At 42.1% G+C, this 24,097-nt stretch overlaps 2 protein-coding genes across 2 annotated transcripts in view; one reads left to right on the top strand and one right to left on the bottom strand.

Moving 5' to 3' along the window:
- Positions 1-16,840, top strand: part of lrig1 (leucine-rich repeats and immunoglobulin-like domains 1) — a 71,707-nt gene extending 54,867 nt beyond the window's left edge. The window contains exons 10-18 of the mRNA XM_017711519.2: positions 5,096-5,167; positions 6,835-6,906; positions 7,278-7,441; positions 7,975-8,295; positions 10,309-10,590; positions 13,081-13,515; positions 13,926-14,057; positions 14,275-14,538; positions 16,317-16,840. Coding sequence (XP_017567008.2) covers positions 5,096-5,167; positions 6,835-6,906; positions 7,278-7,441; positions 7,975-8,295; positions 10,309-10,590; positions 13,081-13,515; positions 13,926-14,057; positions 14,275-14,538; positions 16,317-16,525 — 1,951 coding nt within the window. The 3' untranslated portion in view covers positions 16,526-16,840. The remainder of the gene's footprint in view (positions 1-5,095; positions 5,168-6,834; positions 6,907-7,277; positions 7,442-7,974; positions 8,296-10,308; positions 10,591-13,080; positions 13,516-13,925; positions 14,058-14,274; positions 14,539-16,316) is intronic.
- Positions 16,841-22,199: 5,359 nt separating this feature from the next.
- Positions 22,200-24,097, bottom strand: part of slc25a26 (solute carrier family 25 member 26) — a 99,434-nt gene continuing 97,536 nt past the window's right edge. Inside the window, exon 10 of the mRNA XM_037532439.1 lies at positions 22,200-22,664. Coding sequence (XP_037388336.1) covers positions 22,568-22,664 — 97 coding nt within the window. The 3' untranslated portion in view covers positions 22,200-22,567. The remainder of the gene's footprint in view (positions 22,665-24,097) is intronic.

Below are 24,097 nucleotides of genomic sequence, written 5' to 3'. Positions count from 1 at the left end.
CTTTTCTTTCCTCTGTCCCTCCATCCTTCCATTCCTCCTCGTGTCCATCACTCTCCCTGCCCCTTGGCCGCGCCGAGCCCAGCGCCTGATGGGGAGTTTTCGCTCTGGCGGCTGCTGTTTGGTGGAGGTGGTGTGCAGTGGCAGGGTGTGAGGAGAGTTCAGACAGTTCAGGTTTATTTCCCCCTCTGGGCTCAGTGCTCCACTCAGAGACTCCTGCACGTCGCCGCTTTCACACGCATAGCTTTCATGTGTGGGCCTGGATTGAGCTTGAGGACCTGCACGTGTATGATGGAGTCTCAGTTTAATGTAGCAGAGAATCTCTCTCTCTCTCTCTCTCTGTTTCTCTCTGTCCCTCTCTCTCTCTGTCTCTCCCTCTCTCTCTGTCTCTCTCTCTCCCTCTCTCTTTCTGTCTTTCTCTCTCTGTCTGTCTCTCTCTGTCTTTCTCTCTCTTTCTTTCTGTCTTTCTGTCTCTCTCTCTCTCTCTGTCTTCTTTCTTTCTTTTCAGCCTGTTCTGTCTCCTTCCTCTTTTTTCTCCCTTACTCTATTTTTCTTTCTTTTTTCTTTCTTTGTACTTCTTCACTCACCTCTTGTTCTTTCCTCTCCTCTATTTCCTTCCTTCCCTTTTTTATTTTTCCCTCCTCTCTCACCTCTTTTCTTCCTTTCTCTATTTCCTTCCTGTCTTCTTTCTTTCTTTCTTTTTTTCTGCCAGCTCTCTTACCTCTTTTCTTCCTTTCTGTTTCCTTCCCCTCTTCTTTCTTTCTTCATTATTATTCATGCATTACATCCAAGCAGTTGTGTATGTTTCTCCTGGTCCAGCTCGTTGGTCAGTGGGCAGCGTGTGGAGTTTGTGTGTGTGCCCTGTGTTGTGGATCAGACTGTTTGGTCTGTATGAGGTCTGTCTGAATGCTGAGGGACTCTTGATGCAGGGCTGTCCTGTGTAGGAGGTTCTGAGGAGCTGAGGTGAGCTCTGGACTCCAGCCTTGGCCCTGCAGCTCTGTTGTCTAATCCCAAGAGGGCGTGAAATGGGAGGGCAAAGGGGCGTCGGGGCACATCAAACACCCCCTCGCCCCCACCTCGCTGCTTTTATCCCAGCCACTCTGTGGAAGGCGTCCGGTGACGCGCGGCTCTGTCAGAATCCCTCTAGAAGCAGTAGTCCCTGCCGGAGAGCCCATTGACCCGGCCTGGGAAAGAGCGAGAAAGTTCCAGAGAAAAATGACATCAAAGAGCATTCCGTCTGCTTTGTGCCTGTAGATGTTCCCAGAGGCCAGAGCGGATGAGAGAGGAGCGCGTAGCTTTAGCAGCCCACTGAACACGTCACTGTCGCTAATTCCCCCGCATTTGTTTTTTTATTTGGATATTGATGGGTCTGAGAAAATACCCATCAGCCCCTTTCTCTTCCTCCACACTACATCTCCTTTTGAGAACGGCTTAGGGTTTTAATCCCATTTTCATATGAATGGATTTATTGGGATTTGGATATATACTAAATATGCTTTCATGACATGCTAATGAGCAGATGGGGAAGTCCAGTTCATTTCGGTTATTTCATAATAGATGTATGCAATATTTGTGTGTTCCGCATGCAACACACGGGGCTGCTCATGTAGATGAGATATTATCTAGTGAAAGCCATGCTAACCGCTATCAGGCAACATAGACATGCATAAATACCAGCTGGTAGAAACATAAATCCGGTGCTTCAAATAAAAAAGCTGATGTTGCTAAGAACAAATAAAAGCTAATTACTATTTAATAAAAAATAAAAGATTAAAGCTGAAGAATACAATTGGGATTACAATTAGGATTAGTTGTGCTTTGCATTGCCATTTTACCACTATTAGGTTTTATTGCTAAATATGTAAGTATTTCAAATCAAAATGCTGACGTAGCTAAGAACACATAAAAGCTATTTGGTGTTAAATCCTAATAACTTTTATCACTCAATATGTAAATATGTAACCTCAAAATGTTAAAACAGCTAAGAAGATTTATTAGCTAATTAGCATTAGCTGGTTTTCGCAGCACTAGCTGTATACCACTAGCTTTCATGGGTTAATATGTAAGCAGATGGATTGAAGTGAAAATGCTGATGTAGCTACGAAAACATTAGGGCTGATTTTTCGGGTGCTAACTGATCCCTGTTGGCTTTCAATGCAGTGTTTAAGATGAAACGAGCTACTGTAGCTAATCACAAACTGATGGCTTATTAGCATTGGCTCATTCTAGAAGTTCTAACTGAACCCTGCTAGCTTTTATTTTAATTATTAGCAGTGTTCTCAAGTGAGATGGGGCTTGAAGCGGAGAGTGTAACAGAGCTGAAGACCTGGTCAGAGGCTCAGAAGAAAGGTCAGTGAGGAGGTTGAGAGACCACAGCTCTCCAGTGTTTTGGGTGTTTGTGGTAGCGATGGCAGGGGGCCGGAAGAGACAAGTGAAGGTGATGCCTCTATCAGGCGGGAGCTGACGGGTCCTGTCTGTCTCTCTCTCTCACACTTACACACACTCATGGTTCCTGCAGTGTGTCACATCCTTAAGGCTCAGTGAACTTGCATTCGTCCGCAAAAGTTCATGAGCAAAATAATTCACTTCAGTGGAATTTGAGACTGGGAGCGTTTTGCTGAACAGATATATTTTACATTTGAAACTCGGCGTCAAGTTCAGCTTTGGTGAATTTTTAAGTGTGAATCATGCATCCTCGGCCAATAGAGCTATAGATTTAGCTGTGTTGCAGTTTGAAGGGCCGGACCTTCACGTAGCAGCACTGTATATGGATCACTACCCCAAATTTGTTCAAAGTCAGAGTGGACATTTAAAGTATTATTATTAGAATTAAATAATAATTAAAATCTCAAGTTAAACTTTTTGGGGGTTTCTCCAAATGGAATGTACCCTATAAATGATTGTTGTTTAAGCTTATTATTCTCTCAATTAATGCCTTGGGTTTAAATAGATTATAATAAATATCTGAATACTTAACTTAATGCTGTTATCTACTATTATTATTAAGTGCCTTCAGAATAGGCCTTGGCGATAAGACGATGTAATCGGACATCGTTGATGATGGACGAGTAACCAGATGACGATGTTTTGGTAAAAGAACTGAGAGAGAATTAGTCAGGGTTAGTTTACAGTTAAATAGCTCATACACACTGTAGTGCTAGCTCACAGATTCCTCTTAATTTACTTCACGTGAATTGAATCCAAAATAAATACCAACGTGCTTTGGAACTGAGTTACTTGCTGCACTAAAAACCGAGCTAAAAGTTACCTCTAACCTGAAGAGAAAGTTCGTCTGATCATCCTCTACGGCTGATGTGCAGTATTTTCTGTGCAGAATAAGTGCCCTAGTGGTTAGTTGAATATGAAACCACCGCTGTAATGACAGAAAACAGCTTGTTTTTAATGTGGAAAGCCTGTGGACGTGGCTTAAATCACTTACAGTCTGAATTTTCTCCAGCAGGGGGCACACAAGTCGCCGTGAATCTTTTTTAATATTATTTTTAGATATCGCCCAGGCCTACTTCGAGTCGATTCCAACTTGTTAGCCGGTCTTTAGGCTTCTGAAAGGCTTGCTCATGGTTCTTCTGAGTTTGTCCATCCAACTTGATGCTGGTCATCTTTCTTTTTTTTTTACCTTCAACTGTTCCAAGCGTACATATAATTGTATATCTAGGCTTTGAGTGAGAGGTGATGCTTAATTTGGCTTGATTTGGTTGAGGATTCAGTTGTTTTCTTTGCCGTTCAAGGTACTCTCAAGTCTTTTCCAACGCCCGAGGGATCAGTATGTTTCCTGTCTCACTTGTTTAATGTGTAGTTTTCGCATCCATGAAGAGCCACAGAGATGACCCCAGACTGGACAGTTCTGATCTTTGTAGAGACAAATCGATGGATTCAAACATCTTTTCAAGCTCCTTCATCCTTGTTCTGCCGAGTGCCAATCTGCGTCATATATCTTGAGTGCTGGATTCTTAATAAGTGAGCTATGTTGGCTGTGCACCATTTCTGTAAAGTTGGTGGACTGTTTTGTTGTCCTGACCTTGGTCTTTCTTCACGGAAAAAAGTACAGCTTCAAAATGAATGCTGTTTTCATTTGTTTTTATTAATAACAGTGTCATACAGCGCCAGAAACCACATAAGCAGGTCTATTTGATTACATAACGACTCGACACGATTTGAGAATAGTGTGTGATTGTTTTGGAGTGCTAATCGCTGGGTATAAGCTTCCTTTACTTGTGAGCTTCATTAGCCTCGTAGCTCCAGTGCAGGACTAAAGCAAATTCCAGATACCGAACATAACCTAATAGGCTACGTTTGCGATAGGAAGAAAACTGTATACGTTTGGTTTTTGGTCAAGCCGTCGCTTTCCTTGACGTGCCTTATGGACAGAGTTTCATTCTCTGTAATCCTCAGTCAGGAGAGTCAGGAGATCCCGCATTGATGGGTTACACTGCGTATTCATATGGGGGACTAAGATCTTCCATTACTGAGGTCATATCCCTCAGCCAGCTCTGTGTGTGTGTGTGTGAGAGTGTGTGTCTCGGGGGCAGCTTTTGAAGAACGAGTGGGATTAGCCCCCTAGAAGGGTTCAAGCAGCTTGTTCTGCGTTTGAACCACAGCCCATGACAAGGCCGCTGTTTATTACTCTACAAGCTGCCGGGTTGTCCTGTCACTGAAGCCCCCTTTCATGCGGGCGGGCGCGCGGGCCCCGCCCTGTCATCGCCACTAAATTCTAATAAAGATAAAAGTGCGCTTTGAAGGGCGGCACTGGAGCCCCAATCCCTCACCCTCTTCCTAATCTCTGCGCAGTTCAAATGACCAATACCTTCAATCCCACCCCCCCTTATCAGTTTCAGCTATACTAATTTCTCTCTCTGTCCTATTTCCTTTCCCCACACTATTATTTAATGTTAATTTCATTGTCACTCTCTGAATGCCTTTGTATTCATACAATTTTTAATTTAATTGTTTCTCTTTCTTTCTTTCTTTTGCCATTCCCGTCTCGTTCCTGTTCCCCCCTCCCTTTCATTTTCCCCTCGTCCATGTTCTCTCCCCGGTGTTACCGGCATCCCCTCCGCCTCCCGTGTTTGGAAAATGGCAGAACGCTGTTTGGAAACAGGATCAAGTCGGTGGCCAAGAGAGCCTTCTCGGGCCTGGAAGCCCTGGAGCACCTGTGAGTATCCCATAATGCCGTGCGGCACTCTCCGCTCTCTGCCAAAAGCAGATGCTTGAGAGGGCTGCTAGCAATTTAATAGCGTCTTTGTAAAAGGAGAAGAGTGAGGCCGCTTGCTCGGCCAGCTGCTCGGAGTCCCGCTCCAGCCAGCTTCAACTTCAGCCTATTTCTTCTGCGAGAGGAACAGTTATTGAGCATATGGGCCGTTTTGTCAAAGAAATGGAATTTATAAAAGAGCCTTGTGTGTTAGAGGAGCAGCTTTCAAATATAGAACCAGGGCTGGAAAAAAGTTGAGTAATTGTACTTTATTTAAGTTGAGTAATTTACTATATTTAAGTATTACTGTACTTTCCTCAAGTATTATTGCATTTAAGCACTTGTAATTTTACTCAATTACATTTCCAAGAAAAAACGTTTTACTTCTTATATTTTCATTTAGTTGTTTGAAGTGCTCCTCACAAACATCAAAGCCCAAGAGATTTTCCTCTTTTTCTTTTGCCAGTCAGTCGAGCTCAAATGCTTTTTTTTTTTAAATATCCAGAGAAATCCATATTAATGTAAAATGAAAATTATACAATCATTCCAATTTGTTTTAAAGCTAAAAAACATACTTTTGACTCCCCAGTGCACATCGAAACTATGCTGCTGTGAAAACTATGAATTCACTGTTATTGCGATGTCACAGAAAGCATCACATTTTACATATATCCACCCATTCGGCCTACAGCAGTTAAGCCCTGTTCGTTATGCTGAAGTTATAAAGAGTGTTTCAGTCTGGATTGCTTTTTGGAAGAGGCATGGTACAGGGCAGCCAATCAGAACTCATTTACTCAGAGCTCATTTACATATAACAGTCTTAAAGGCACTGCAACATAACAGTCATCCTAAGCGCTAAAAAGAAGTTAGAAAACGGTCATTTAGAAATTAATTAAGGATGATTTTGGTACGTAACACAAACAAACCTTACAAGTGGACCTCAGGGAGGAAATATAAGGATAATGTAGAATATGGGCCCTCCTATGTTTATTTTCTTTTATGTAATTGAGTGCATGTAAATGTCGATCCTCTCTTACTTTCACTCAGTTATACGTTTCTTGCTCCGTACTTCCACCACTTATTAAGATTCTGACCCATTCTTTCACTTGGATGTAGTTTCTCTGTTCTCTTCCCTCCCCAAGTGTAGAGCTTTGAGAATATATAGCTTTCAGAATATAAAGCATTTAGAACAGGGTTGTTGAAAATGTGGCCTGCTGGCCAAATCTGGTCTGTGAGGATGTTTGATTTGGCCTCATAGAAAGCTACACTAGTCCCGCCTCCTTGCTCATTGAAAGAACAAACATACTTTACACTATAACTTACTTTTTCCATTCTAAATTGTTTTGTATTATAGACATTTAGCTGCAAAAAATACAGTGTAATGTTATAAGATGTTTGTAAAAACTATTTTTAGTGGTGATATATTTGTATTTTGCTTCGCCTTGTTGGCCCACCTCAAACATTTCTCAAACATAAGGATTTAGGATATCAATCTCTCATAGATGTTGCCTATAAAGGATATGTGGCCTGTGTGAGTGAGACAGAGAGAGAAATGTTTGAGAGGTTTGTGTGTATTGGGGACGTTCCCATGTTCTCCGTGTCCAGTCTGATGATGTTTAATCTCCGGACAGGAACCTGGGGGAAAATGCCATCCGCTCCATTCTACCAGAAGCCTTCAGCAAGATGAAGAACTTGCGCAGCCTGTAAGTCCCCTTAAAGGAATAGTTCAGCCAAAAATGTCACTGTTCTTAATAGTGCATGAAAGCAGACAGCCATCAATAACCATTGTGCAAATGACAGCGTACCATTTGGTGACTATAAACTTCCATTAATTATTAGCATATTAGCATTTTTGACCGAGCGGTTTCTTTTTTAAGCTTGTCCGTGGACATACGAACATTAGCTCACACACTCTTGCTATTAAAGTGACATTTCTTCCAATTAAATGACAATTCTCTCAAGGCTGTGTCAGAAAGGGCTATAAATGTCTTGCAAAATTGAAACCCCCTGTTTGAATTGCCTTTTAAAAAGAGGGAAAATTCAGTATTAAAACGTTCTCTTTTCCCTTCCATAGTGAAATCCTGAGCGATAGTTTCCTGTGTGATTGCCAGCTCCACTGGTTTCCCGAGTGGGTGGTGACCCGTGGTCTGCAGACGGGCGTTCAGGCTGCATGTGCGCACCCGGAGAGCCTGAAAGGCATCAGCATCTTCCTGGTTCCGCTGCAGAGCTTTGTGTGTGGTAAGCTGCCCATCGTACTCCTGGATAGTTCACTTCCAGCCCTGATAAAACTGATCTAGCCAGATGTTTACATGCTGTGAGACTTTATTAGAGACTTGATTGCATCAGTTAAATAAAAATATGTAATATGTATGTGATCTCTGCTCTGATTGGCTCTTTATTGTGCTTTGTTCAAAAAAGCAGTCTGGGCTGAAACACTCCTTATAACTTCAGAGTGGGCAGAGCTAAGCTGCTGTAGGCGGAATAGGTGGATATATGCAAATATGTTGGTTTTTGTGAATGACTTCAACCTCTTTTCCTATAAGAACAAGTAAATGGGAAATAGTTAATGGGTTACAGCTGGGAATGAGTATAAAAATCGTACATATATTTCGTTTTTGCAGCATATTTTAAGAATAGTGGGACACAGAAATACATGCAAAAGAGATAACGTCCTTGAGATTCACAACAGTATTATTCTAGTTTATTAGATTCTCAGCCCCTCAGAAGCATATTTCTGTCTTCTTTTCCTTCATCCTGTGTATTTCCTGTAGACGACCTGCCCAAGCCCCAGATCACGGTTCACCCGGTGCCAACGGCAGCGGTGCTGGGGAAGGACGTGCGACTGACCTGCACGGCGGCCAGCAGCAGCAGCTCTCCCATGACCTTCACGTGGCGCAAAGACCAGGAGACACTTGATCAGGCTGAGGTGGAGAACTTCGCCCACGTGCGCTCCAGCGATGGTGGCGTCATGGAGTACACCACCGTCCTCCACCTCAGACACATCACCTTTGAGCAAGAGGGGCGCTATCAGTGCATCATCTCCAACCACTTCGGCTCCACCTACTCCAACAAAGCCCGTCTCAGCGTCAGCGGTAGGTTTGCACTTCACACATTACAGAATTACAGAACATCATGGAGTTTATATCCTGACATTTTACGTTAGGAGACTTTCTTCTTTTTTCTTGTTCCTCATTTTTGCATTCTATGCTCTCTTCACATACCATTTTCATGGGTAGCAGTTCTTGATTTACAACCATAAATCATCGAGTCCATATGGAAATAGTGTGCTTGTGCTTTTGGGACCATTGGTGTATATGATTTTCCTTCGTCCAAAATTTTTTCCCCCTTAGGAAATGAATAACTTAATGTTGAGAAACATACAATTTAACTGCCACAAATATATTAGCTACCACCTGGGATATCATAGGCCTGGCCTAGCAACACCTTAGCAACCACCTGGGATAATACAACAGTGGCCAAGCAAAACCTTAGCATCCACCTGGGGTAATATAGCAGTAGCCTGGCAACACCTTAAGCCACACATACACTGTGCAATTTTAGCTGAATTTCATAATCGGCCGTCGTTTGCCGTGCAGTGTGAGAGGGGTAGGGATGCCTGATTAACTGCTTAACCGAGCTCCGATTGAGCAGTTGGACGATCGGATGGATTTCTGACATGTCAGAAATTTTGCTCACTTGTCTCACATTTGCAGCAGCAGCGTCCGTGTTTGCCGACTTTGCGCCATTTGACTGAGTTGAATTGAGAGGTATAAATGAATAGTGATGTTTTGTCTTTGTAGAGCTGTCTGTCTGTAGACCGCCTGCTCTTCAGCTTCAGTGCACAGTGTGGCACAAGTTAGCAAAGCTGTTTGGCTGCATCTCAAACTGCCCACTACTTCCTATGTAGTGCACAATGTCCTAGCTTCTACACTTTGTCCAGTATGGAACTGTGAACACATGACTGAATCCCAAAAGGCTATTCACTAGACATGGGATGCCCTTTATGGGTGCAGGACCAGCTATTTTTTTATGTGTAGGGAGCAGGAAGCAATTTGAGATTCAGCCAGCGTCTTGATCAGGTCATCAGAGGCACAGCGTGTTGTTTTGAATGAAACAGCTTTATTGCAGACAGAGCTGTCTGTAGAGGCTATGTTTCACATGTAGTGTGAGCAACCACGTCGCATCAGGTCACTCGGACCGAGGTGTTCTCATACAGTTAGCGTATAAATCGCAAGCTTTTGCGGTACATCAGGGGCAATTCAAACGTACAGTGTGGGCTGTAACCAAAGAACAAGATTTCTAAAATCACACAGTATATGACTGGCTTTAGCGACTGCCTGCGATTTCATATTACTAGATTTGTCAAGCCAACATTAACATTAAGCGATGCTGTGCAGCACATCCAGTGTGCGGTAGCCCACTTGCCCCAAACTGCATCGAGCTATTACATAATCTCCAATGGACTTGCAGTATGTCTGGCCTGATTAGCTGGGGTAGAGAGCAAATCGGGCTAATCTGATTTTTGACCAAACCATCACTTTAAACCTCACATAATTTCGTTGACTTTATGCTTTGTATTTGACATGAAGAAGCTCAAGCTGATTTCTTGGATGGAATAGTGTCTAGGATGGTCACTCGCTCACGGAAGGATTAGGAATAATTTGTGGATGCCTAACTCTCAGTTTCATGTCCTTTCAGCTTCATTGTGTTTAGATCCAGGGCTGATGAGCTGGATTGAGGAACGTAAACAGGGATACTCACTCGGCTTCAGAGCAGAAATGTGATTAGTGTCCATTTTCCCCTTTAATTTTTAACCAGTTTCTCCACACACATTCGGAGTTTGGAACAAATTGATTTAGTGGCCTTTCTGTGCAGACAGACTCAGTATTACATGGTCTGTCTGTTTGCCCAGTAAATTGATTGTCTTCAAGCGTTTTATTTTATTTATTTCCTGCGGTTTCATGCCAGCCCGGCCTGTTTCCCAAACCCTATTAAGTTAGCCACAGCTGTGAATAGTAGCTCTGTTTGGTGTTTTATGTAGTTAGTTTAGGAGGAATCAACTTTGTTATGGTTAATTCTCTGCTCTGTCTGCTTTTCCCTCACAGTGCTGCCTTCCTTTGTGAAAACACCTCGTGACCTGACCATCCGGGCGGGCACCAAGGCTCGTCTGGAGTGCGCGGCTAAAGGTTACCCGCCCCCTCAGGTGGCGTGGCAGAAGGACGGTGGCACAGACTTCCCGGCCGCTCGTGAGAGGCGCATGCAGGTGATGCCCGATGACGATGTCTTCTTCATCATGGACGTGAAGCCCGAGGACATGGGTGTTTACAGCTGCACCGCCAAAAACACAGCTGGGATGATCTCAGCCAACGTCACACTCACTGTACTAGGTAAGAGTGCCACTGAGAATTAGGGAACTCTCCCAGAACCCCCCTCTTTTGGGCCGTCCTCTCACAGTGGGAGGCCTCCTAATGTAAATAGTAGAGCGATAAATTGAAAGTGTTTTATTAGGATGTCAGTAAATGAACTCAGATGTGTGACTGATTATGAGTGGACCAATAGAATTGAAATAAAATGTCAATAACATAAAGGACATTTTTTCCATTTACCTGCAAGACTTGAACTCTGCTACAGAACATTGACATAATCATGCCACAAATGTATCAAGGCAGATATTCACATGCTGTCATGAGTTTACATGACAGCTTTTATCCAGTATGATTGTCATGATAGATGTCATTATGTTGGTTAACATGACATAAGTGGTCATGACAGTTACAAATAATGGTAATATGACACTGTCATATTACTGAACAGAATGGGATGTGACAACTCATGACAGCAAATGATATCTTGCATGGCCTGTTTATGGCTTGGTTATGTCAGTGTTATGTAGACATGTTTGAGTAAACTGCTACCATGTTACCAATTGGGAGATATGAGGTTTTGATACATGCATTGCATTTGACTTTTTTGACAGATTGCAGTACACTACAGGAAGTGTGGGGGCGATATGTAGTCTGTTATTTGGAGCTTTGAATGATGGGAGAGAAGCGAGAGGAAACCGCAGATTAGTCGATTAATCAAACAATAGGCGACACATTAATGGACTGCAGTAATAATCATTAGTTGCAGCCCTAGTTGAGAGAAACCAAGCCCTATTGGTTCTGTTACAGACGAAGAGAGTGAGTTGTAATAGGCTTATTTTATAGAGACAGATCTTGTGTGTCTAGGTTAAAGAGTTGGTGAGAGCGAGTGAGTCCTATTGAGGTTACAGAGAGAGAGAGAGTCCTATTGGGTTGAGTTTAGAGAGAGAGAGAGCGAGAGCTCTGTTGGGTCTAAAGCTGCTGGGATTTAACTAACTCTAGCTCTGTTCTGCAGCACGAAAGAATGTTTTTATATATTTGTTTTGTTTGGTGCAGCTGTGGCCTTGTGTTTGGCGTCAGAGGTGAAGGGTCAGAGAGGGGTCACAGAGAGGCTATTGCGCTTAATCACTGGGATATGAGAGCTTTTCTCAGGCCCGAGCTCAGCTGCTTTACACAGCCACCTGCAGGAATAACAGACAGACAGGAAGTCAAAGTTTCAGCTTTTTTTCCCACTTATCTGATTTCTCTCTCATTTTCGCTTGAAGCCGAAACACATGGAATCCGTTTTATTTATTTTTAAATTCGTTCCATCTTTGTATGCTGCTTGTTTAGCTTGAATCTCGAACTTTTCAAAGAACTTCTACTTTGAGCACAACCACAAATCAAGTCAGGAACATTTCAGCAGAATCAAGTGTAAACAATCTTCGTCTTATTCCGAGTGTAGCGGAAAGACGGACTGCATTTTCTCCGCACGTTCTTATAGATAACAGTGTGTTGTACAGCGTCAGAAACCACATTAGCAAGTCTATAGAAATGATTCATTCATGCAGGTTGCACGATACTAATTGATGGGCTGTGAACTTTTCTTGTTCTGTACTTTAGTCACATAGTTCCAGTGCAAACTTCAGACGTGATCAACTAAAACCCAAACAGAACTCTAGGAATTTGGCTTCGTTCATGCTTTGAGTCGAATCAAAAGTAGGTGAAAGTGCTTTTAGCCACGTCTGTGGAACGCACTGCCTGTGATCTGCCACCAATAAAAAAGCAAACCTATTGGGGAATTCCACTGTGTGCATAATGAAATGCTTATGCAAGTCATAATGAAGTGGTTATACAAGTAATTTGATTATGCAAGTCGTGAAATGCTCCATTCTAAAGAAACTCACTCACTCAGTCAGAATCGAACATAGTGATGATGGTAGGAACCAGACATCTGAAGAGTTTGTCATTGTTTTGGGTTTTGAGAAGGCTTAAAATGCGTGCAGGGTGTCGTGCAAAGTCACCCCCCCTTTCCAACATTAGGTTTAAAAACTCAGAGGTGTAGGCTCACTGGTGGTTTGGGAAAATAAATAAAATATTTCCTCTGTAAACACTTCAATCCCTGGTCCTGAGTGAGTGCCCCCACAATGAGCCATTTCACATCAACGACTGAAATACGCAGAGGTTTTGGAAAATCGATTCACCTTCATGACCTTCCTTTTTCCTCAGGCCTTTCGTTAGCTAATAGTACAGTCATTTTACTGGGTTTTATCTTTTTTGCTTGTATAGTTTTATTTGGATTATTTTTTTAAACATTGGCACTTTTGTTCTATTTTTAATCCTGTTTTATTCATTTTTACTGTCTCTCGTTTTAATTTTTATGTTTTATATCCACGAAGCACTTTGGGCTGCATTTCATCAATGCAAGGCACGATATAATGTTGATTTACTGTTGTCTTTTGTTGATTATTTATGTTTATACATAACTTGCCCTGTTGGGGATGTTTTCTCAAGTTTATTCACTTCAATTTACAGAGATGCCCCACTTGGCGCAAGGTATGGAGGACCGCAGTGTTGTCGTTGGAGAGACTGTAGCTCTGCAATGTAAAGCTCTGGGAAGCCCCCCACCCCGCATCACCTGGCTCCGGGGGGAGGAGCCCCTGCGGCCCAGTGACCGCTACCACTTTACCCCTGGCAACCAGCTGCTAGTGATCGGCAGCGCCGCCGTGGAGGACGCCGGCCGCTACACCTGCGTCATGTCCAACCCGCTGGGCACGGAGCGCGCTCACTGCAGGCTGAGTGTGTACCAGCGGCACACTGGTCCCTGCACTCCACCATCTGGCCCCAGTACTGTCACAGTGGGCATCATCGTTATTGCTGTGGTGACCAGCATTGTAGTGACCTCACTGGTGTGGGTTTGCATCATCTACCAGACAAGGAAGAAGAGCGAAGAGTGCAGCGTTAATACTGGTGCGTGTTGAAGACCTGCGTTTCATTCGTCCACTGTTTTAATTGAACTACACACTTTTTATGACCAAGGGAGTGATGTAAATCTTTGACCTAAAGATTCAGCTTTATTAGTAAGTGATTAATATATTGTGACGTATTTACACAACAGTAAAATAGAAAAAGAAAACAGAACCGAACCAGAATTTTTAAGAAAATAGAGAAATGTATTTTAGACACAGAATGAGTGGCTATTGAATATTGTTATAATCAGTTATAATTTGTAATAGCCTTTCAAAATGCAAAATTCAGTGCAGTTCAGATCCCCCATTAGATGCTCTGATGCATTTTTACATCTTGATTCATTACAAAATTCTACTTTGCTGTGTCAACAAGAAACTGACCGTCTTTCCAAATTTTTTCCAATCTTCCAGATGAGACAATTGTCCCTCCCGATGTCCCAAGCTACCTGTCCTCACAGGGGACACTGTCCGAGAGGCAGGACATATGTATACGTGTGGAGTCCAGTGGAGGCTCCCAGCCCAGTGGACACAGAGATAGCAATGGTATGCCGGATAAACCATGTTTTTAACATGTTACCTCCTTAAAATGTAAGGGTCTGGCTGTGAACCACACTTCCTCACTTCTGAATGGAAACCTTACATACTAGTAGGGCTGGGCATGTGACAGTAATATGATAAATTCTCTCTCAGAATTGACTCTAAACTGAAATACGGTATGGGCTGAACTTGAGCTATTTTCCTGTATTTGTCTTCCTTCCAGGTGGCTTTGATGTTCCGGTGGTGTGCACGGACTGCATGGAAAACAGCACCACCTACTCCAAGCCATCAGACTACCACCCCCAGGGGATAGCGTCCCCTTCAGGTCCAGAGTACCAGCAGGCGCAGCCTCCCTCAACCTTCACCAGTCAAAGGACGGGCGATGCACACTGCAACGGCACACCCAACGGCGTCAGGAGAGACAACCAGCCCGTCTTTCCCAGCAACCATGACAGGTCATCGCACAAGAAACACAGCGACAGAAAAGGTAAGGAAACTAACTATTAACTACAAAGTGAATGACGTTTTTTAACAAATGGCTTTGCACAGATTCGGTTTATTTAGTTTATCATGTTGGTAGTACGTTAAATTACATACACTTAAAACACAAAGATAACCCACTAAATCAAGTTAACCATCCGGTATGCTTCACCTTTTATGCTACGCGATGAAAAGATTTGGTATTTACGCTTTTATTCAAAACAGTATAAAATATGTTGTTGGCGTACTGTTTGCTTAAAATGTGTATATTTGAATAGTCAAAATGCCCGTCCTACTAGCGATGAGGACAGACTGACTTTGGCTCACATTGACAGCTCTGCACATGTTTCATTGCCCAATATCCGAGTGTCATACTTCGGTAGCGAGTTTGAATCATGAAGATCCGCCCTCAGTTCATAAATCAAGAGAAATGCTGTTTCCATCATCACCTAATGAAAGCTGGGGCAGGTTCTGTCCTGTCCTCAGATATGATGGAATGATTTAGCTCAGCTTGGCTTTAGGAACGAAAAGAAGGTGTGTGGTCGCACACAGCATTCCATGGCCTCAGGGCCAGATGGGAGAACGTGTGAACATTCTGTCCATCTGAAAATGAGTTCACTTCAGGATCGTTGGGTTGCCGTGACTGTATTGTGTACGGTATTCCTAAATAAGACGGGTTATGACCAAAAAAGTAACAGTAACAGCCGCGCTGCTCCTCCTACAGCTTTCAAGCTAAAACCGCTACACATAAAGAGGCTGCTTGCTGATTTGACTTTGTGTTTGTACAACTTGCTTACAATCCTGAGTCATTTCACTTCTATAACATATAGTGCTTCTTATTCCATCATTACAGTTACATTTACAGCATTTGGCAGAAGCTCTTATCCAGAGCAACTTACAATTTGATCATTTTACACAGGAATACGAAGGTGTTAGGAGTCTTCCCCAGGACTCTTATTGGTATAGTGTGGAGTGCTTGCCTGGGCAGGGGATTGAACCCCATCATAGCCAGTATATACTGTAACCAAATGTTTTTGGACACTTCTCTTACGTCATTTTCACACAGGCATGCTGACAACAACCACCAAGCAGTGCCATAACAACGAACTGGAATACCATAGCAACCTTGTAGCAATACCATAGTAACTACCTGCAATTAATATATAAATTCAATTATCAAAAACAATCAGCAGTGGTTAACTTGAAGCGTCTCCGTCAAGCCAGTTTAAAGTTCATAACATTTTTTTTATTGCCCAGTTCTAGTTATATCTATTTTTTAATGCTCAGTTAAGTCTGAGTAGTGATACAAGTAGCAGAGTTGTTTGTGTGTGTGCATGTTATCAGACTCATATCAGTACCAGCTGATCCATTTTTTGGTTTTATTGATATTTCACTTAAATAATATTTCAAACTGATATTTGATGTATTGTCTGAAGTGTGGAAGAGCATAATGTTTAGGTGAAACTGGCTACTGTTCTAAATAGGTACTAAAATATATTTCACATCAGAATAAATCCCTGTGTTTTTCTATAATGCATTCAGGTGGATGTAGTCACAATTTTTACATTTTATAAATGCTTATGTATCAGCATCAGTATCGGCAGATGTGTTCAGATAAGGACATATTAAAAAATTGTATCAGACCAGAAAGGCTTAATAATTTTTTTTACAAAATTAGCAAGAATGTGCATAACCAAAATTGAAAGAATGTTTGATTTCCAGAATTACTGTTAGTGTCCTCGCCCATATCTCAAGTAAACCTTATTTTATGATCATATGTTTTAGGGTCTTTGGCAAAGAAGACAGGGACAGCAAGCTCTCCGTCAGCGGATGACAGCTACCATCATCCAGCCAAGCCAACGCCCCTCCCCCCTGCCCACATGGACACTGAATGTGGTTCTGAGCTCACAAAGACTCTGTTGCCTAATGGACACACGCACACGGCCAGACCCACCCAGAGTGAGAGCACCCCCCTCAGGCGGGCCAGTGACTAACCCGCCGCCACCCTGGCAAAGACTCTTATTATTTTTCTATCCTCTTTGCACTGCGAACTGCTACCTCAAACTGAGGGGCGCAGATCGAGCTGGCCCCGTGCGTCTGAATGCAGAATCGGGGCGTCCCGGAGTTTGAAGGCGAAGCTTGAACGGGGGACGTTCACACCCCTGTCCGAGCGTTACAGCTGTACATAGTTTTAAATCCTCCTCAGGGAGGCTTCGTTCACCATTCGAAAATGTGACTTGCATTTTGAAGCATGCTAATGTAGGGAATACTGTACGATACAACAGAGTGCTATAACATTGGACTTTGAATTGTACATAAGAGTTTTCATATATATATATATATATATATATATATATATGTGTGTGTCTGTGTGTGTGTGTGTGTGTGTGTTTACATGTACACACACACACACACACATATATATAATTATTATTATTATTATTATTATTATTATTATATAACTTTTACAAAAGAGTATTTGAATCTATTCTGTGCATGGTCCGAACAGAGTGATGCTATTTTTCCTTTTTTTTTTTTTTTTTTTTTAAAAAACCTCCCAAGCTTTTCCCGGTTCTTCAGCCCTGGTGCCTTAGAACAAAGACTCTGTCATTTTTTTTGCTTTTTTTTTTTGCTTTTTTTCATGAAATTGAATATTTCCTGCACTTGACATTCAAATAAGCCCTATAACTTTCCTACACGGCCTTCTGACGCGGTTCATGTTTACTGGTCTTTATAAAGGAAGAGTTAGGCATTGAACTGGTCAGGCCCAGGATGGTACAATGAGGGGAGAAGACTTTTCGTGTGTGCATGAGCACAGCAGCGAAGATATTTCAGCACTTTGGTATCAAGGGGGCAACATTCTAATGGTATTCTGATTCAGGTCTGAACATTTGTCGAAATGTCTAAATTTTCAGAAGGAGTTTCAAAAGATCCCAAAAAAATCTGTGCAGTCACAGAACACAAAATCACTAAAATACTCGCACCGACGCTGCGTTCGACTAAAGCTTCTAACTCTGAACTTCCGACATCAAACTGAGTATCAACTGAGAATTCCCATCACTTCTCTAATTTTAAATGGCGTTTACTGTACATCAGTTAAGATACAGACTCGGTAGTTGGTTAAACCTGTAACGCTGACTGTGAAGTAAATACACCATGATCGTTACGTTACCTGGCATTTTTAACAGCGTTCAAATGCGCAGACGTCGAAAATGACAATTCCAAGCTCCGACTTCCCACTTCCGAGTTAAGTTGAACGCAGATTGAGCAGAGCTTCAACTAGAAACTGAAACTACTCGGTTGTCAAGTAGTGGAGGAGGCTGTACTGCTTCATGACGCATTTCTAGCAGACATATAGCAGAGGTCATAATGAAATTTCATATCGTCACTGTCCATAAAAATTTTATTATTTTTCTACATCATCTGAAAACACCAGCTGTCCTTTTACATTGTGCAAAAATTTCATGAAGAACGGACCAATAGAAATGCTCCAGAATAAAACCTCACCTTTACGTTAACTTAGGCTATGTTCACACAGCAGGTAAAAGTGGCCCAAATCGGATTTTCTCACCAAATCGGATTTTATTCTTTGGCTGTTCATAATATCTTTTAAGTGTGATCTGTATGCGTCGTTAGCCCGAACAGATCAGGCTCCTCTGCGGACCTGCATGCAGCAAATGAGCAGCGCTTCAATGTGGCTCATCCAGAGGTCCAGAGGTAAACAATCACAACTGCCAGCGAACGCCAGTCGCTCCCTTAGCTTTCAGCTTCATCTTCACCAGCATCACAGGAGCCATCATGAAGCTTCATTGACTGGCTGGGATCATCACCCAGAATGTGTTCAAGCCATAAAAAGGGCGCGGTCACTTCTTCGGTTCATGTCCTCGGATTCTTTAAACTTTGCTTTCAGACTTGTGACAGTTCTCAGTTCTTCTCCGGCCACATTCGGCCATTTCTTCTGAAATCTCGTCAAACACGGGGGGTTTTGGATGCTTCTCTTCTGATTTTTTTACAGAAACATCAGCCCAAATGTTTGAGTCTCAGAAGCACGAAATGATGACGAATGTCTAGTTGGATTGATGTGAAAATCGCATTAATTGCGATCTGGCTGTTCAGACTCGGTTGCATTGCCGCAGATCAGATTTCAGTATCACTTATAAAAGTCACGTTCGGTGTGTTTTCGCTGTTCACACACACACACACACACACATCTGTGTCACATATGAAGAAAAAGATGGGATTTAGACTTTTACCTGCTGTGTGAACAAAGCCTTACATTGTACTTAGACATAAAGTATATGTTTACCATTTCGGAGATACATGCGTTTCTCTGGACAGCGACAATATATAAGAAAAGACTAACATTCATAAGATTTTGGACCATTTCAATTAGTTCAATCATTGTGAAACGTCCACGTAATGTAAAAAAACAGCTTTATCAAATAGTGTGGAAAAACTAATGTTATGAAGTTTTGGTATAAAAGCAATATGACTAATTGTGTCGCCTTAACTGGAGACTTGACATCATGTTCAGCTCTTCCATCAAGATACAAACCACAATGATGCTGCTTCACTCACATTATGGTTAGCCTGTGGTACATTTGAACTGTATTGTGTTGTTTTTTTTTTACTGACTGCATTTTGTAACACCGACGGAAAACAAGAACTCTAAAAACTAACAAATACTGTTAGTAATAGCAAATAATGCTGCCAAAATGTCAAAAGGGAATGATAAAATGACTCGCTTGGTGATGGTTTCCACACAGGGACCGGCCAGTATCTAATCTTCAGCAAACACCATTAGCTAATGCTAACTCCACTCGGCGCCATCATCAGGTAGACTCTCTGAACCAAATAACTGATAAAAGGTAAATAGCTCTGAAGTTTGTGAAAGCTTTTAATGCTTAATCTACCAGTGAACATGTTACAGCTACCAAACTGAGGGAGTAATGCACGGAACAGGCCTTCGGAGTCTAGTTCAAAACTGGTTTCCAAAGCAGGATTTTAGAGTTAACCAGCTAATTCAACACTGGTTTATGAAAGCTGGCAGTTAGCCAGCTAACCTGACGTTTGAGAGAACGCCGTCTGCCTCAGAAGTGATAGCTGGAAGCTTTTGGTGTTGTTTATGATCATTTGACTGGCTAATTCTTTCTCAAAAGCCTCCAAACAAAGGCAAGTTTGAGTCTCCTTCTCACATTAATTTATTCAGATGAACTCGAACCGCTGTACACTTACAATGCTAAAGATGTTGAAGTGTTTAACATGGCAAGTGTCTATTAAAGTCACATTTTTGCTCTTACGAGTTTTTTCCTTGTGTGAATTCTGATGTAAATCTAGTTTAGTAGGACTGTAGCTGTAGAACCTTTTGAAGAGGGCAGAATTCTGTAGTTTAAGTACCGTGGTCTTTACAGATCATTTATATAAGTGGGATAAAGAGGAATTATATATATATATATATATATATATATATATATAAATATAAAAGACCTTCTAAGGTCTGAAATCTTACCTGCTTAGTCACCATGACAACTTCAGTTAGGACTGAATTTAGCACAGAAGCTTTTACAGAACAACAGTTCATAATCTTATCCGTTAACTCCAGATATGAAAACAGCATTACAGAAACACCCAGACTAGACTGGATCTCCTAAACACCGTCCTAACTTTAAGATGAACCCCACAGCGTCTTAACTTCTGTTTTAACCGTCTGTTTCTATGGCGGTTTTTTGTACCTCAGTAACGGCAGCATAGCTAATGCTAGCTTTCTGGCTAAATAGCTTGATTACGTGTTTCTATGTTTCAGCTGTGCGCGTGTGGGTTGGTTGCTAGGTAACAGACATGACCGTAGACTGATTCGTTTTCTATTGCTTTTCCTTTCTTTCTTTCTTTCTTTTTATTTCTAACCTTTTTCTTTTTTTAACCTTTCTTTTTCTTTCTTTCTGACCTTTCTTTTTCTTTCTTTCTGACCTTTCTTTTTCTTTCTTTCTTTCTTTCTTTCTTTCTTTCTTTCTGACCTTTCTTTTTCTTTCTTTCTGACCTTTCTTTTCCTTTCTCTGTCTTCTTTCTTTCTTTTTATTTCTAACCTTTTTCTTTTTTAACCTTTCTTTCTTTCTTATCTTTCTTTTTCTTTCTTTTTATTTATAACATTCTTTTTTAACCTTTTTCTTTCTGACCTTTCTCTTTCTTTGTTTTTCTTTCTTTGTTTTTCTTTCTTTCTTTCTTTCTTTTTGACATTTCTTTCTTTCTTTTTTCCTCTTCCAGAAGAGGAGAGAAGCTTAAGATTTAAGACACTGTAAGATTCCTAAATTAAGATTCGCTTCTATGATATGAATTATTGAAACATCGTCTTGACCGGTCAGATCTTAATTTAAGACAGATAGGAATGAAGAGTTTAGTGCCTCTAAAACTCTCTAACATGGAATGGTTATGAATCTGCAGTGTATTGCCTGAAATACTGTTTTATGATGGTTGAGTTTTGGCCTAAAAGGTATTTCTAAAAGCAGTTTGTAGTGGAGAGACACCTGCAGGGCATTGTGGGGAAAATGGCACAAAAATAAAACATTTTTTTTCTTCAGATTTACCATTATTTTATCATCGGCATTACGTATTAAACCCGTGTGTGTTCACTGACCACTTTAGAATAAAATGGTTCTATACATCATGACCTCTGGTTCCACCACTGTAAAGTTTCTCTATAGTGAACCGCTTCACATCAAACCACTCGGAATGACTTTCTTTACACCTCCACGCCTGAATTATGGAGAAATGTTTAGAAGTGTGTAATTTCCCTTAAAGCAGTCTTGGACTAAACTGCAGTTGAATATTTCCCGTAGTCCAGGCTTAGGCCTTACCTGGGTCTGTGAATCGGTCCCTTGGCGTATTATAAAGCAGTCAGGCAGTTTTCAGACGTGAACTTTGAAATAAAGTTCAGCTCTTATATGAGCAGATGTGGTAGCCCTCTGCTGGGAATTTTATGTTTAATCCAAGTTTAAACTGCATTGTGTATCCAAACGTGCTGTTTGCTTAAAAGAGCTGCATGCATGATCAAGTAAGTAATGAGGCTTTGCTTTTAGAGTCTGCCATGATTGTTGATACTGCAGGTTTAACTTACTATGAATTATGAGTGAACGTTCTAGTCCGCATTATCTGCTTTTCCTGTTTGGTCTGGGTGCTCGCAGTGTTACTAACAAGAACACAGCATTTCGTGCAGTTGCATGGAAAGCGAGGCCTTGGGTTTTCTGGTTGTGGATTTTTGGGCAGTTACTCTCAGTCTGCTAAAATGCTAAAACAGCTGCTCAAAATAGTTTCTCATAAAATGTCTATATATGACTCCCGCTTCCTACAGCATGTGTCCCAACTCTGAAAGGAAGAAACGTCCAGTCTAGTGTCTGAAACTTGTGAAAGAATATCGCACCTTGTAACTGGCTAAATTGTTTGTCCCGTAGTGCCTGTGTAGAAGCTAGAAGGCCAAGTACATCATTTAACTGATTTTTCAGAATATCTGTAACATTTAGAGACTGTTCTGATGTGAAAAATTTAATTGTAGAGAAACTTACTCCGATTTTCGGTACAGTGGTGGTGATGGGAACCAGGAGTTTATGACTTTACGGGGACTTTAAGGCCCTTTATGGTGAAACCTGGTAGGACTGTGAAAAGACACCATGAGAGTCTTAGTGTAAAACACTTTTAATGTCCTGATCAAGCACACAGGATCAATATGGCATCTCTAAAAGAAGAGCCACATCATGAAATTCCCAGAACTCAGGCAGTTAAACTTAATATGTTGCGCTTGGATAACCAGGAATGCAAACCGCTGGGTAATGTGATCTGGTGGTGGTTCCTCCCACACCAGGTGTGTCAGCCACAGCCCCCAGAGGGCTCAGGGTGCTCAGCTGGTATGACCTGCAGCCACACGCCTTCATTCACCGTGTTAGGAGATTTGTCCAGTTCTGCAGATCTCAGGTCAGCTTTGTGGGCATCATCAGTCTAATCAGTGCTGATCAGTCCCCTGCAGCCTGACGCAGTCCTCCGTCCAGCTATAACAGCATGCGGCGCACCTTCTCATAAGCTCCGAGGAAGATGAAGCCGCCCACGCTGATGAAGGTCATCCTGGGGATGCTACCAGCAAACAGCCTGTGGGGGTTGATGAAAGGGAAAAACAGCAAGAAGAAGATAAAACGTCTAGTTCAGCTGCAACAAAGGGCTGCTTCTGCAGACTGATCAAATCGGGTTATAATACCATCTGACAGCGAGATTCTCAGAGATTAGGCTTGTTCTGTGGGTGGAAAAAAGCTCTCTTTTGGAAAGTTTTTCTGAGTAACTGTAGAAAGGATAAAAGCATTTGGACGCATGTGAAAGTTCACACTTAGTATACAGCGTAGGTTTTTGCGGGGCGTGGTTTGTGGTCACTAAAGTTTTCTCTTATTGAGAGGCAGAAAGTTCACCAGCTTAATAACCAAATAACTACTCATCCATGTCCTTCTCTGTCGCTGTTCCTGAGCAGCCTGATGTTACTGATGTAGATCAAAGCATCGTTTTCTTCAGGTAGTTGTGTGCAAAAGTTGTGGCACACTTTCATATCTGTTGGTGGAGCCTGGACAGATCAATTAAGCAGGGTCTTGGAAACAGAGGTGGGAACCAGTGAGATAATAATGATAATAAAAAAAAAACGTAGACATAAAGAGTCACTGAAGTGAAGAACCACTCTTACGAAGTGTTAAAGCTACTTGTGTGCTAACAGTGCCCCCTTGTGGAGCCTTTTCAGCCTGCTGTATGTGAGTGAGCGAGTGAGTTGTAGGTCACAAAAAACACAAACACTAAAAACACAAACAAAAACACTTCACAAGCTAAAAGAAAACCAGTCAAAACAGGCAGTATAAAAATAATCCCAGTGCACAATCAGGTGTCTGGATTTTCTCCGCAAGTCTAAAACGAGGCGTGTTCTGTAACGAGCGCTGGCGATATTTGTGGACAGCGGCTGCGCTGTTTGGCAGCTTTGGGCCTGACGGAGGAGGAATGTGTGTTGATGTTGGAGGAGCTGGAGGATGCGCCGGGGGCTGTGAGAGTGCGCTGTCCCTCCGGGCTCTTTTCCACGCAGCTGCTTTTGGCATTAGCGCTGGCCCTGGGGGCCTCTCCGCATGACGGATGGCCAGATGACATTCACACACGTCCCTCAACCATCCAGCAGCCCCCTCCACACTCTCTCACACTCACTGCCTCTCCACACTGGCTCTTTCTTTTTCCCCCATTTCACATTACTCTCTGTTTCTGAGCCAATCTCTTTCACAGGCTCTACGGTCCCATCCCGAGCGAGTATAAAACGCCTGAACATACACCTGAAAACTTTGAGCAGGTCCTGATAATGTCAGTCGGATAGTGTTACTTCTATCAGTGCTTAATGCAGTTTGTAAACAGTCGGCTGTGCTTTACAAGTAGTGTTCAAAGATCATTTCAACATCAACCACACAGTGGTTTTAATGTAGTGCATTAAAGGGCCTGTATTATAGAGAACTGATGTAGTGTGTAGACACTTTCACTCCCCGGTTCACACAGAGTCCATATGTGGA

Source organism: Pygocentrus nattereri, chromosome 21, assembly GCF_015220715.1.
Source record: "Pygocentrus nattereri isolate fPygNat1 chromosome 21, fPygNat1.pri, whole genome shotgun sequence".
NCBI lineage: Eukaryota > Metazoa > Chordata > Actinopteri > Characiformes > Serrasalmidae > Pygocentrus > Pygocentrus nattereri.
The sequence above is the reverse complement of the archived record's forward strand: the minus strand, read 5'-3'. Positions and strand labels throughout refer to the sequence as shown.